This window comes from Coffea arabica, chromosome 5e, assembly GCF_036785885.1.
Source record: "Coffea arabica cultivar ET-39 chromosome 5e, Coffea Arabica ET-39 HiFi, whole genome shotgun sequence".
NCBI lineage: Eukaryota > Viridiplantae > Streptophyta > Magnoliopsida > Gentianales > Rubiaceae > Coffea > Coffea arabica.
Window position 1 is genome coordinate 45,171,849 of NC_092318.1, and position 14,596 is coordinate 45,186,444.

Consider the following 14,596-nt stretch of genomic DNA (forward strand, 5'->3'; position numbering starts at 1 on the left):
GAAGAATGAAGTAGACTTGTAAAATTAATAAAAATTGCAAAGTACTGCTAGTCAACAATTCCTCGGTATTATGTAAAAACCAAGAAACCACACCACAGGCATTTTGAGTAGGTTGACGAAAAACTTTATTTACATTTGAGACGCAACAAATCTCGGATTGTCAAAGTTTGAAAATGGAATCTGAAGACACTATTAAATGTTGTTCGTGAGTGATTTGGAATTGAAGATGTGAAGACTCGTCAAAGTGGAGATTTGTTGACCAAAGTGCCTCATCCCACTATTCATCTTCTATGGCACTTTTCTTCTTTCTCCCTCTATTGTAATATTTCACTTTGGTATCAGAGCTGCACAAACTTCACTGAGAGATATAGTAGCCTTCCCGTGGAGTAGAGTGGTTTCAAGAAATTCAAACTCCTCAGGAAGTGATCCCAATAACATCAGAGCTAGATCTTCATCTTTGAATGTTTCATCCATGTTCATTAGATCAGTAACCAGCTGATTAAAATTGGTAATATGATCATTCATTGTGGTACCTGGAACATAGGTGAAGCGAAACAGTCTCATTTTCATATGGAGCTTGTTGCTTTTCTTCAAAAACTTTTTTTCTAGTGCCATCCACAATTTATTTGCAGAAGTTTCCTTTGAAAATACATACCTCTGCTCCCTTGAAAGGCAAGATCGAATTGTAACACATGCTAATCGATTGATAGTCTTCCAATCTTTCTCCTCAACATCATCTGGTTTCTGTTCTTCAATAGCAATGTCTAGACCTTGTTGGAAGAGAATGTCTAGAACCTCACTTTGCCACATGCCGAAGTGACCGGTGCCATCGAAAATCTCCACTGCCAATCTCGTATTTGTGACAGCAGTTCTTGCCCAAATAGACGGTGATGAAACTGCTGTCGAGGTGGACATCGATACTTTTGTACTATTTTTCATGTCGGTTACAAATATTCTTCAATAACAACAATGAGCGGACCCCACAAAATGAGCGGACCCTACAGGTTGACCTCACAGACAGGGCCTACTGGCCCTACAGGCGAACCCCACAAGTGGACCCCATCGGTCTCACAGGCGGGCCCCACAAACAGGCCCTACTAGTCCCACAAGCAGCTCCCACAGATGGACCAAAGTCCAAGGATATTTTTTGCGACCACAGAGCATATTCAAAATAACCTCAAACTCTGATACCACTTGTTGTGCATCAAATAATAACTACACTCTTTTATAGGTGAATAGAGAGTGAAGTATTGTACTAAAAATTACACGAGGGTTAATTCCCAGGAAAGATTGAAGGAGTCACAAACGGTCCCGCTTAAAATCCAATCTCCTTAGACAGAATTACCCTACTAATATAATTTACTAGCACAATATAACACTACAGCTATACCCTATAATAGCTATTGAAGAAATAAATAACAAATAAAAAATACTAGAATTTAACGAGGTTCGGCCAATAATGCCTATGTCCTCAGACACTACCAAATTATATTTCACTGAGAATATCTACAAAGTAAAATATTACAACAGAGAGAGAAAGAAGAAAATTGCCTTAGAAGATGAATGGACAATTTTGGGATGATTCCAAGATAAAGAGCCAGGGCCCTTATTTATAGTTAGGAAAGGCCTTCAGCCCTTCCTAAACTTCCCATGTGGGATGAGGCACTTTGGTCAACAGTTTGGCAGTGAATGTCTTCAGAAATTTATACCACAATAAAAGTTTCCAAGTTTGGGAAACTGGCTATGGATGATGCGATGGAATTCGAATCAACTAGAACTGCCAAGTACCTCAATAGAACTAGTAAACTTGGTTCTCCAAGAAAAGTAGAATCTAGAACTACCTGGCTCAAATCTAACACTCTAACAAGTTTAAAGATGCCAAAAATGAATGATATATTGAACATAGGTCCGTTGTACCTTTTCCCATGGCTGAAGAATAGTAGGCTACGTATTGTGGGAACAAACAACCTGGACATGCAAAAGTGCTCTGGCTCAGAGTGGATGCATAGGCGCCGTAGATTGTGTTGCATGTTCAAAGTATACAGTTCATCATACCCACATGCCAGCTGCATAAATTTTTCTTCTTTGGCTTTTCTCACACAAAACTCATGTACCAAATCATGAATTCGACAAGCCTTGATCCCACCAGTGGAGCTTTGTTTGGAAACCATGACTAAGCTTCTGCTTATGAGATCCATCATGTAACCATTTGCTACATCCTCGGAGCTATTGGATTCTGCTTTTTGCACTAATCCATCAGCAACCCATAGCCAAGTCAACCTCTTAGGATTGTGTTCATAATCTTCTGGAAATGCTCCAAAGTACAGAAAGCATGGGTTTATATGATCTGGTAAATTCTTGTAACTCAGATCTAGTGTAGCAATACATTGTTCTGTACAGAAGAGAACGTTTGAACTCAAACTTTCCACAATTTGTTTCCAACCACATTTGTCCTCATTTGCAAGAATTCCAGTAAGAACAATAATTATAAGTGGTAGCCCCTGATACATTTCCAAGATCTGCCCTTGAAGTCCACATAATTCTGGAGGATGTGAATTTTTTCCAGGAAATAACTTTCCCACTAGCAAATCCCAACTCTCATCATGCCTGAGTGAACGAATAAAATGAGGTCCTGCATCTAGTTCACCCAGCGGAGCAGCAATGTTGCGATTTCGACTTGTCAGGATCACTCTACTTTCATTTCGATTATCTGGCAATGTGGCTTCCAATCCTTTCCATGCTTCAATATCCCATACATCATCCAAAACTATGAGATATCTGTTATTTTGCAACCGTCGTTTGACTTCTAGTTCCAGATCTTCTTCACTCTTTTTAAAAATTTTGTCAGGAAGATTTGAATCAAGACAAATCAAAATTTCAAGGAGCAGGTTTTTGTTGTGATACACTTGAGAAACAGTACACCAAGCACGCTTATAAAAATGGGACATCACAATAGAATCATTGTAAACTTTTTAGCTAAAGTGGTCTTACGAAGTCCTGGCATACCTACAATGGGAACAATTTGCACCTGGTTTGATCCCTTCTGAGTCGATTGATTATAGCTGTTGCCTCATCGTCGATTCCCACCACCACGTCATTGATTGTTGGCTTAGTTCTGTGTGACGGCATGTGATCGAGTGTCTTGGTAACTTCCTTAACCTTGACACCAAGTCTTTTGGTCTCAGAAATCTTTAAGGCCTCAGATTTGATGATTTTAATTTCTCCTGCAATGGAATCAAACGACATTGAAAAACAATCTACACAATCTCCAACTAGTAAGGAATCCATGAGAAACTCTGCCCTGTATGCCTTGTCCACCACACGATCCCAGAGTGATTGGAGCTCCTCATCTTCATTGCGCAGCTCCACAATTTTCCCCAAGAAAGAGGGAAAGAAGTCAGGCTTGTCCTGCATTATTTGAACTGTACGACCGACAAGAGCAGCTGAGCCAGCCTGAGAACTTTTCAGATCCATCATAGACTTTAGAAGAGAATCAGTAAAGGCCAACTCGTTAGTCCTGGGAAAGTTGAATGGTGATGTTCCCAGATATTTCTCGGCAATTGTTGCCTTTATGAACTTAATCCTTTCCATCAAACATGAAGGCACAAGATACAGTAATAATCTTTTGCAGCCAATCCAATGTAGCATTCCTGACTGAGGTGTCCAGTTCTCTACTCGCATCAACGATCCATCTGAAATAGAGACATGCTGCATTGACAGCGGCAGATTCAGTGTGAGTCAATAAAGGTCCCAATCGGTCATCTTTAATGCCGTGCAGTGTGACGAAACAGATAAAGTTTTTCAAGAATGTTAGCTTCTCATTAAGGGCTTGTGTTGGTTCTGCTGCACCTTCGAATGGAAGATCTTCAAAAAGAATAGTTTCACGGAAAGCCTCAAGAAAAGAATGAATCCCATAAGATCATCTGTTTTTATCAGGGAATTACTAGACTGCCTTAATGAGCGATACGAGAAAATCAAGTACCACTCTTTTATTTCTGCAAAAGGAAATTCCTTAATAAAACAACAGGCCAGATTTTCCAGACTGTGATCAGTAACACCATCTTCCAGCTCTGAATGAGTAAGACACAAGGAATGGATCTCCTGTCCGGTTTTGGAAATGGCAGCTTCAAGCCCAACCAGCAGGGTTCCTAGACTTGCATCATCATTGTTGCCCCACTTTCTCGCACACATAAGGAATGATTTTAACATTCCTAGGCCACTCTCAGGGAACTGAACTCTGGAGAAAATGAATGGACTGCACATCTCTTCTTCAGCAACTACAGATCATCCAAGATGGAAGAAATGCAAGTAAGACTACTGGAGGCCATCTAGTAAAAGGATGATTAATAAGGTAACCAAAAGTGAATCCAATTTAGAGATGAAATGAAACAACTCCAATATTTCTGAGGAAGGAGAAGAAATCAAGGGATAATGGTAGGAAGATGAAAAAAGTTAAAAAACTTTAATCCAGAAACTAGTAGTATATAATCACTACTAGCAACTAGGAAAACTCTGAGCCTAGAAGTTAGATTGGAGGTTCATTTAAAGCGCTTCCAACCAAGTAGGCAAGCACTTGCTGGATACTTCTTACTTCTGGTCGAAAATGAAAAAAGTCACAAATAATGACTCGATTGCACTTGCTCATGCATCTTGTACTTGGTCCAAATGCTTAGATCAAAACAAAATGGAGCGTTAAAGTTTACAATAACATTAAAAAAAAAAAGGAAAGTCAACGACTAATTAAACATAACTTATTTATGTTTTTTATATTAGAAATTTTGATATATGTGTATCAATTTTAATCTATATTATAAAATTAGTATTAATTTTTTTAACCTTTTCATATACTTCATCCTATACTACAATACATATATATATATTTATTATTTTGAATTGAAATATAAACTCCTGCATAGCACGAATCAAAATACTAGTATATCAAAATTTATAATATAAAAAACATAAATCATAACTAATTCATTTTCTATGATTTGAGGAAAAAAAATTTTCTCCCATCCTGTACCCCTAATATTGTTGAGTACTTATAGAATAGTGTTTTTCATAAACTTTAATATAGATTAAAAAACATATTTGTAAGCAATGCTTTTAGATTTTAGAATTATTAAAAACTATCACCCTTTCCATCTCTTTTTACTTGCCAACTTACCATCTGCTGCCTCGTATGATTTTGGTACCTCCTACCACAATGCTATCCTTCCTATCATCTTTTGCCACTTCTGCCATATCCCCACAAATCCCTTCTTTTTTTCCTCCTCTCTCCTATCAACTTTATAGTTCATCTTCCTTCTTTGACTTTTTCACCATTTATTAACTCTCTATTATTCCCTTCCCTCTCCTTTAACTTCCTATCCCTGCCCCCAATTTTCTATCCCCTTCTCCTCACCATTCTCCCAAATCCTTGGATAGCTGCCCAATCTCCATCCCTTACACCCAACCTCCTCCATTTCATTTTTCCCTACTCATCTCTTCTTCTTATACCTGGTCAACCAGAAAAAATTAATATTATAGTTTTTTTATTTGAGATATGTTATTCGATCAAAAATCTCGCTAAATTCAATATTCCTTTACTTCATTGATGACACTGTATAGACTTGTAGTATAGATTACAGGTTTCTTTTCTTGATTTGATGTATTCGATTAAGGGACAATCCTTTCTATAGTGTACATTCTTCTCTGAATCAATAAAAGATTAGGATTTACATAAATAAAAAAAAAAGGAAATGACAAGCAATATAAATCTGATCAATAGAATTAAGTACAGAGCTATGGATATTGGAATAGACATAGCCATTGGTCATTCATTGTAACTGATCAATGGAACTAAATAAAAGCTTTTCACTAAATTCTCATCACCATGACTCCTTTATGCTAGTCTTCAAAGTAATACAAATTGAAAGCAACACGTTTCAGCCTGAGGAGCAAGACAAGGGAAACTTGAAGCTGGAAAGCAACTTTACTAGGTCGTAGTCCTTCCTTCGTTTCCAAACAAAAACTACAGCAATTTCATCATTTAACACAAGGAAGGGTACAATACATCGGAGCAAGATTCCACGTAAACTTAACAATACAAGGAAACAAGATGAGGAGGTAAAAACCAAACCTCTAACAGGAAGAAAAGTACAAGACCCTAGATTCAATGCAGCAAGAGTTTCCTGGTGGAAAGAGAATATCTATTTCAATCACTGAATTTGCCAGAAGATCCATGGCCTTATTTCTATCACAACAATTGCTCAAAAGAAAATTTGACATTTTCAAAGATACTGAAACAAAAAACAATGCAAAGAAATCATAGCAGCTGAATGTTGTTGCCCAGAGCCAGGTACTGGGCCTTTATTACTGCAGAATAGAGAAGAAACACGAAAGATTGAGATAGAAGCTTCAGCGTCTCCACATTACGAATTCATTCAGGCGAGCAGAAGACAAAAACTAGCAAGCATGAAATCCTGCAAAATACATCGTCTCAAGTTTGCAAAAGATGATGGATTAAGATTCAGAAGTCGGAGTCAGAAACAAGTTTACTAACCTGTTAAAGAAGCACTTATATTGCAGTTTGCTTGGCGTTCAATACTCTGGAGGATAAACTATGAGCTTAACTGGGCTAGTCTTTTTACTCTTTTGCTGCAAAAGCACTTCCAATTGTAGTTGCACAATTCTCCTGGCAGATGAAACTACCGAATCCTTGGTATGTTCAACTTTGATCATCTCGAGCTTCTTCATGTGAACAAAGTCAGATGGGATCCGCTCAAGTGTTTTGCACTGCTTGAGAATAAGGCATTTGAGTTCTGGGAAGTCATTGGCTTTAGCGTCCCAACGCGTTAAATCTGTAGCTCCAATGAAGAAAACTTTAAGAGAAGGAAAACCCCCTTGTTTTGTCTTCCAATAATCTCCCTTAAAGGCATAGTCCTTCAGCTTGAGCACCTCAAGATACCGAAGATTTCCGAGTATAGACATGTAGTCCCAATTTAGACTTGTGTTATGCAGGCTCAGCCTTGTCAACCTTGGCGGGAATTTGTGTGCCTCAGGAAGGGCAAGTAGCTTGGAGCTCACGTCATCACCGTATAGCTTCAAATTTTCAAGGGAATTCAGTTCGCAAAGACAATCAAACAAACTAGACTCACCATTGGCTTCCACAAGATTGTTTAACTTCCCACATATTCCAAGCTTCTTAAGGTTTCTAGCCCTTTTAAACACATCTTTTGTAAGACTTTCAGGTGAAACTGTAGATAGAGTTTGTAGGTTTTCACCACCAGGAGATTGCTCTAGACATTTAGGCAAGATTGTGGAGGTATTAGTATGTAGATACCTTAGCTTTGTCATCGACCAGATGTCTGCTTGTATGTCAAGAGTGGAGGATGTGGTGTGAACTACAAGAGTTTGCAAGCTAAGCAAGCTAGACATTTTTTTGGGAAGGACTGTTAGCTCGCAACAGATGGCAATAAACTTTAGCAGAACAAGGTTAAGCAGTTGGGTCGGAAAACGAGTTCCAGGGAGCCTGATGGACAAGATATCCAACACTCGGAGTAGTTTGAACTGCTTAAATACATCTGAGCAGAGATGCCGGTTCAGTGTTGTTTCTTCCAGGCCAAAGCTCAAGAATGAGCGGACATTCTGAGCAGGCTGTTGATTGGAAATGTAGCTTGAGAAGTGTGAGTTAATGCAGCAAAGGCGACGGCTGAAAGATGAAACCGTCCCCACGTCACATTCTTCGAAAAGATTTTCAGCTTTGGCTGTCCTTTTGCAAAAGTCACGCAGCGTATCATGGACTAAACACGTCTTAATCCCACCACTTAAGGTTCTCTGCCTCACCATCACTAAGTTCCTGTCAACCAATTCCCGCAAACATCGCTCTGCAGTTTCCTCCATGCTTTCTCGCTCAATTTGGGGAATGAAGCCTTCTGCTATCCACAATTGGAACAATTTTGAAACTTGGATCTCCAAGTCTTCAGGGAAGACACCAAGGTAGAGAAAACATGATTTGTATACGTGAAGCAAGTTATCATAACTCCGTCTTATTAAATCATCCACTAATTGTTTCTGGCTATCACTATCTAACTCATCCATACTAAGTGATTTTTGAGCCACATTCTCCCACCACTTCTCGTTTTCTGGATCATTCCTCAGAATACCTGCTGTTACCACTATTGCTAATGGTAGCCCGCCACATTTTTTCAGAATTCTTGATTCAGCAGGTTGCAGCTTCTCTGGACATTCATTTTCATTGAAAACCTTCGTCCTTAGTAATTCTTCAGCTTCTTCTATGGTCATAAATCGCAACTGGTAAGGATCAGTCTTTGTTGCAGCACGCTTGGCCATAGACTCTTGTCGAGTAGTTATCAACACCCTACTGCCCTTGTTATAATCTGGAAAAGCATCCTTGAGATCTTCCCATGCTTTTGTATCCCAAACATCGTCCATGACAATCAAATACTTGTACTTCAGTCTCTTTCGGACCTCGGCAACTAATTCTTGCACCGACATGTTACGATCCCTAATGTTCTTGATGAAGGTACTTAGTATACTAAGAAGCACTTCTTTCTTGTTGTAATCCTTCGAAACACTGACAAATATGCGAGTGAAAAAATGATATTCAACCTGAGGGTCATTCAGAACCTTTCTAGCAAGCGTTGTCTTCCCGAGTCCAAGCATTCCATGAATCGACACTATTTCAAGTGGGTTTTCGTCACCATGTTGCTCTGCCTCCGACGTGCTCTGCCTCTTTCTCTTTCTATCGGACCTGCCTGGGTCTAGGTTTGGTACGCCAAGAAGGTCCAGTACTGTGTCAGCTGCATCCTCAAACCCAATGATTCTGTCCCCCCATTGATTGCTTGCAGGCTATTTGCATGAAAGTAAAGGAATCAATGACGGATTGAAACAGTTGAGCCAGGAGATAATAAAGGCCCGAAAGTTTGAAGCTCTACTCCTGAATCTAATGAAGGAATCCGAGACAAGTATAAAATGCAGAAGACTGGATGGATTCAGACAAATTACCAAACATTCAATATTGTGAAGGTGGCAGCCGCAATTTACATTAGCACAATAACCGATTATTACTTGCAAACAGAAGAGAGTCACAAGACATCCAAGAATTTGAAACTGATTTCCTCAATAACTATAGTAAATTGTACCTTTGCTATTCTATGTTAGTAAAACTAGTAAGTCCATATTTCGTGGGTAAGAGTTAACCTCTTTTATCTTTAAATGGTTTTCTTCTATTTTGTGCCCAAAATAACAAGATAAGCACATCAATTAAGGATTGCTTGTTGTTATAAAAGATTATGTCTATTATAGAAAAATTCTTAACATTATGATTCACAAGAGATGGACCTAGTATTAATTATCCAATATTTTAGCGTTAATATTTGAATTTTTTGCAAACAAAATAACACCGTGCCCACTTTTCATAAGGGTACAAAAATAGGAAAACAAATCTTTTAAAATATGCCCAGCAAAGAACCGAAAAGATGACAAATGAAGTTAGTGAGAGCCATAATATCTACCTAAAATTAACTTGTTTTCCTTCTTTCATTTTGAATATCACATTACATTTGGGAGTTTAATTCAAAATTTTAGAATTTTTTATACACCCTTACTATATAATTTAGTAACTAGAATGTTTATGGGTGTCTTTATTGACAGTAAATTGTTAAAAAAAAAAAAAGTGGTGATACTTTTCAACTAGTCCCCTCTCTATTGCCAGCTAGGGGTGTCAATTGGAATTTTTCGGTGGGCTTTGGGCACAACCAAATTCAACTCACAAACACATACGGAATTTGGATTTCAAACTTTTGGACTTCGAGCTCAAATTAAAAGTTTCAAGTTTAGCTCACACTATTATATGAGTTTCGATCCAAACTCATAATTAAATACGTAATTATATATAATATATATTTTATAATTAGTATTACTATAAATTTATGTATAAATTATTAACATTTTATGTCATAATATGTATAATTATAAATTATACATATTATTATATATATATATATAATCATGCTCTGAGTTTTAATTGAGTCTGAGGCTAGCATGATCCAAATTTGGCTCACATTTAGTTTAGACCTAGTCCGATCCATTAAAGTTTAGGCTTAGTGGCCTTTTTTTTGGATCAATGAAGTCGAGTTCGAACTGGCCCAACCCTATTGACAACCCTGCTAACAGCTCCACCAATCTCGCCCTCCCTAGCTACCTCCCTCTCTTTTCCCCCACTCCCAGCAGCTCTGCCCTCACCCTCCTTCTCCTAACGCCTTCTTTTCTTGCCCTCAATCCGCTAAAGCAACTTCAGTTAAGGATACATGTGATAAAACTGAAATCTGAATCCATTAACTTATTGAATTGTTAAGTATTAAATCTAATACATTTGAATTCATATCACATTCAACAATAAGTGAATAACTTATCACTTAATTTTGAGAGTAAGTTTTACCTAAAAAATTCAGTGCCACTTAATTAATTCAGATATTCAAGTTTTGGTTATCAAACGATCTGAATATGTTAAAATCTGATTTTATTAAGTTTAAGTGATGAATTGGGTTATCAAACAGGATCTAAATACTTGTGTAGTAAGTTTTGACGTTATATAGAAGATTAAAAAGAGTAATTACTTGCCAATATAAGTATTAAAGTTCTTTTAATTTACACAAGCAAGACTAAGGGAAAATCAATAATCAATTGAAAGAAACTTTGATAGTGGTGCTTTGCAGATGACCGTGAATGAAGATTAAATTAGTAAAAGAAAGAGTTGAATATTGGGGCCGCTAGTTTTGGAGGGATAAAGACCTCCAGAATTGGCATGAGAGTGACTCTTCTTGACTACTGATTTATCTTCTTGCTGGCTGTTTGGGAGTTCTGGGGGAATTCATTGTTTTTTTTTTGTTTGGATTGATTTTCAAGAAAGAAAAGAAATGGATAGTAAGAGAAAATGTTATTTTGTTGAGATATGATTTCTGTCTAAAAGATGAATAAAAATTGAAGGAAACAGAAACAGAGTAAGTGAAAAAAATTAAACTGTTTTTCCCGTCATTTTAGATAATTGACATTGGAATTTTTCCTTTCTTTTGTTCTGCTTCCACTATGCAAACAACACATCCAATGTTTGCTTTGTATTATTTTTATACTTAATTCCAACGAAAGGGATGTAAACTACTTTCCTCTACGATCACTATTTTACAAATCGAACCAAATTAGCCGATTCAATTGATCAAATCATGAATTGATCGTGGCATCGGTCCGATTCAATAATAAATCTAAAAAAGCAATTGAATAAGTCAAATGTGATCAAACCAATCAAAACAGGTGAAAAACTGGACTTTTGAACTGATTCATACTAAATTTTTTAATTTCAAATTCATCCAATTTAAATGATAAATAAAAGATTAAAAAAAATATTTGAAAACCGAATTAAACCAGTTGAACTGGTTTGAATCATGAACCGGAAATTCATCCGGTTCACTAAATGGTCTGGGTTTAAAAACATTATTGTCTACAATCCTTTCCTTTCTTTACTGCTGGTGTCATTTTCTTTGTTTTCCCTTTCTTCTTTCAATAAAAACCCGATGATTAGGGAAGAAAAAACAGTATGGAGAACAATTAATTAGTTTACTACCCTGGAAATTTTTTTCCGGACATATTCTAAGAAATAATATATCTTACTTTTTTCCATGCATAAATTTCTTGGCACAGAGGAAAAGAATTAAATACAAAATTAAACCAAACAAAAGAAAAAAAGAGAAATATCCCCTCTGTGGACAAAATATGAGCATTTCTTCAAGATGGACGTAAAAATTTTGATAGAAAGTGGATGGAATTGTACCGTATTATTGTCTGCGGGAATTGGACCAAGCATTCCGTTCGCTTTACTCTTTTTGATGCGGAGGCCAATCTCCTTGTTCTCATCGCACGCCTTCCTAACCTTTTCACTCAGCTCACGGATGGCTTTGCCGAAGTTCCGCGAGTTTCCTGGCGATACCAGAAGCGATAACAGTTTCTCAACGAAATTCTTGTTTTTGAACCGTGACTCCTCGACGATGTGGGTTTCCAGGACATCTTCAACTTCATGCACCAGACTCCTGCTCTCGTTCGCCAGCGTCCTCAGGATGTCGTCTTTGTAGTACTCTTCAGTGTACAACTCCATGAATTTCTTCACTAGAATGAGGCTTTTTGTCAGGTCCTCGATTACGGCATCGTTACCGCTCATCAATTTGCGGTTGTCATCGATCAACTGCAGCACATTTGTAAAGATGGCTTCTACTCCTAGTTCTATTGCCTTGTCCATCTCTCACTGATTTGTTTCTTGCTTTGATTTCTCTGTTGAAAGAGGAAAGCAAGCTAAAATCTGATCATTATTACTAGGTCGGATTTTCCCCCGCGGTCCGTTGACTTGACTTGGATGCTTGCCCCATCCCCACAAAGTCATCAGCTCAAGGTGGGGCAGCAACCAACGACTTGATGTAGAATAAAAATTCTCCGAAAATCCATTATTGGTTTGCACTCTTATCCGAGATTTCGTAGAAATTTCATCAACCGTGCATGCTTCAATCTCTTTCGAATTTTTTATTAACCTTCTTGGATTCACTTTTATTTCCTAGTAGATATAGAATAAGAATTATTATATTGACAAAAAAAAAAAAAAGCAACCGATGACTCGATGACTACTTTGTGGGGGTGGGGCAGAAACCAATGCAAGTTGAGAAATTTTATTTTGGTCCAAAAGACGGTTCTATTTGAATTACACAACTTGGGATGGGAAATTGCCAAATTATGCATGCAAGAAGTTATATCACTAAGGTACTCGTTACTGAGAAATATTGTTATTAAAAATCAATTTTCTTGTAATGTTTGGTGAAAGGAAGAAAGAAAAATTTTTAAAATCCTAACAAAAGATGAAAGTACATTTTTTAAGCCAATCCCACTATATGTGTGTATATATCTATACATATAAGAATGTAAGTGAAAGCTTTTAAACTCGAAACTTCTTATTTGCATTTCATTCTCTCGTACCATTCAACTCATCCCTTCTTTTTACTCCCACTACATTTAGTATAATTTTTTATTTTTAAAAAACAAAGTTTACCAATTCTAATGGGTTTGTTACATATTTACATTCTGAATTTTCTTGATTTGCCAAAAAGACTTAGCGTCAACCCAAATATACCTCGTCTATCTGATATATTGGCATATACGTACTACTCGTCTTTGTCACTCATTTTTTGCACATCATGATTACATCTCAACGAATCAAACCGTCAAATTTTCTTATTCCCAATGCATTTCGACCACTTCTATTGGTTTTTGTTAATTGGCCGACAGAGTTATAACACAAAAATCCAAATACAGGGTTGTTGGATTCTGGGAAGAAACCAGTAGGAAGGCGCAGGAAATACTCTAGAACTCCTAGCTTTTAATTAAACTATAGCCCCCTCCCAAAAAAAAGACGTTTTTTTAACCCCCCAGCACCACCACCCCCCCCCCCCCCCCCGGCGAAAAAGACATGTTTATTTATATTTATCGCTGGTTATTTCATATCTGTTACTCTCTTTATGTTCTTATCATCCAAGCCTCTTATAACCAACCAACTTCAGCTTCAAAATAGCGACTAAGGAAGCACCATTTACATCGGAAACAAAGACAAAGAAAAGAAAATTCAAGTACTGCTATAACTCTATTTATATTAGATTGACTTGAATTACAGAAAAGTAGAAACATTATGTAAAAGAAACAGCAAATAACTCCTATTAATCTTTCAAGCATCAACTCTTCTCCAACTCCAAATATATGTATGCACATGTATGCGTGTGTTTGTGTGTGTATTTTTTCTTTACTTATTGCACTCAATATTTTTTTAATTGCAATCTATATATGTATTCCGCTGAATTTTTTATTGCATTTTAAATTTTAGTTTTTAATTACCTAAAAAACTATTCTAATTCAAAGCTTGCGTTTTGGAATAAGAATTTTTCAGTTACTCTTATTGTAAGTTTATATAAAAATTTGAAGTTATATGATATATTTGCTATTAGTTTATTTATTTGGTAATTGATTATGAAAAATTGATTCGCAAGACCCCGTCAAAGTCTTGCTTTCTGCAGTTGGGAAGACAGAGCAGATACCAACAAAAGTACTTTCATTACAAACGAAAGTCAGTAGTACTTGGGTGTGAATTTTCTCCAACTCCCTTTGATGTACTGTGTTTGTCTTCTGCTATTGACTAATGAATAATTGATCAACAGAGTCTTGATCCCGGCATGCCTTGGGTCTTTCCCGTGGCTTGCTACTCTCAATCTAAGGAATTTACTACGAAAGGGATTGCGCCAATCTAGATTCATGGAACCAAAAACTCTGCTTCATCAAAATTCTGCATATATAGCCTATTTATTTCTAGATGTACAGACACAAAACTGGTTTGATGATAACGCATAGTGTCGTTGGGTTCCATTGATCCTAGAAGTAACTAATAACACATTATTTAATATTCTTGTTTGGGTATCATGATCACGTCTTCCTGGCAACTTTGTATTTTTATTACTTGGTTTGTACTTTGAATATATTCGCTACATGAGCAATGTGAACGATCAGTATA

At 36.9% G+C, this 14,596-nt stretch overlaps 2 protein-coding genes and 1 long non-coding RNA gene across 3 annotated transcripts; all 3 read right to left on the reverse strand.

Annotated features, from left to right (window-relative positions):
• Window positions 1-48: 48 nt before the first annotated feature.
• On the reverse strand, window positions 49-1,549 carry LOC140006301 (uncharacterized). The gene is made up of 2 exons (XR_011813939.1): window positions 656-1,549; window positions 49-533 (listed from the first exon to the last, which is right to left on the reverse strand). It is a non-coding gene; the product is annotated as an uncharacterized lncRNA (long non-coding RNA).
• A 154-nt stretch (window positions 1,550-1,703) lies between these two features.
• Window positions 1,704-2,948, reverse strand: LOC113687514 (putative late blight resistance protein homolog R1B-17). The gene has a single exon (XM_027205110.1). The coding sequence runs from the start codon at window positions 2,946-2,948 to the stop codon at window positions 1,704-1,706; it is 1,245 nt and encodes a 414-aa protein (XP_027060911.1).
• Window positions 2,949-5,742: 2,794 nt separating this feature from the next.
• On the reverse strand, window positions 5,743-12,470 carry LOC113743281 (putative late blight resistance protein homolog R1A-3). The gene is made up of 3 exons (XM_027271253.2): window positions 11,831-12,470; window positions 6,545-8,853; window positions 5,743-6,464 (listed from the first exon to the last, which is right to left on the reverse strand). The coding sequence occupies exons 1-2, from the start codon at window positions 12,290-12,292 to the stop codon at window positions 6,583-6,585; spliced, it is 2,733 nt and encodes a 910-aa protein (XP_027127054.2). The 5' UTR covers window positions 12,293-12,470; the 3' UTR covers window positions 5,743-6,464; window positions 6,545-6,582.
• Window positions 12,471-14,596: the final 2,126 nt, after the last annotated feature.

Excerpts from the sequence above, each read along its gene's own strand:
- LOC113687514 (XM_027205110.1), bottom strand. The coding sequence starts at position 2,948 with ATGTCCCATTTTTATAAGCGTGCTTGGTGTACTGTTTCTCAAGTGTAT.
- LOC113743281 (XM_027271253.2), bottom strand. The coding sequence starts at position 12,292 with ATGGACAAGGCAATAGAACTAGGAGTAGAAGCCATCTTTACAAATGTG. Across the intron at positions 8,854-11,830 it reads TTCCCGCAGACAATAATACG|CCTGCAAGCAATCAATGGGG; the intron begins GTACAATTCCAT and ends TCATGCAAATAG.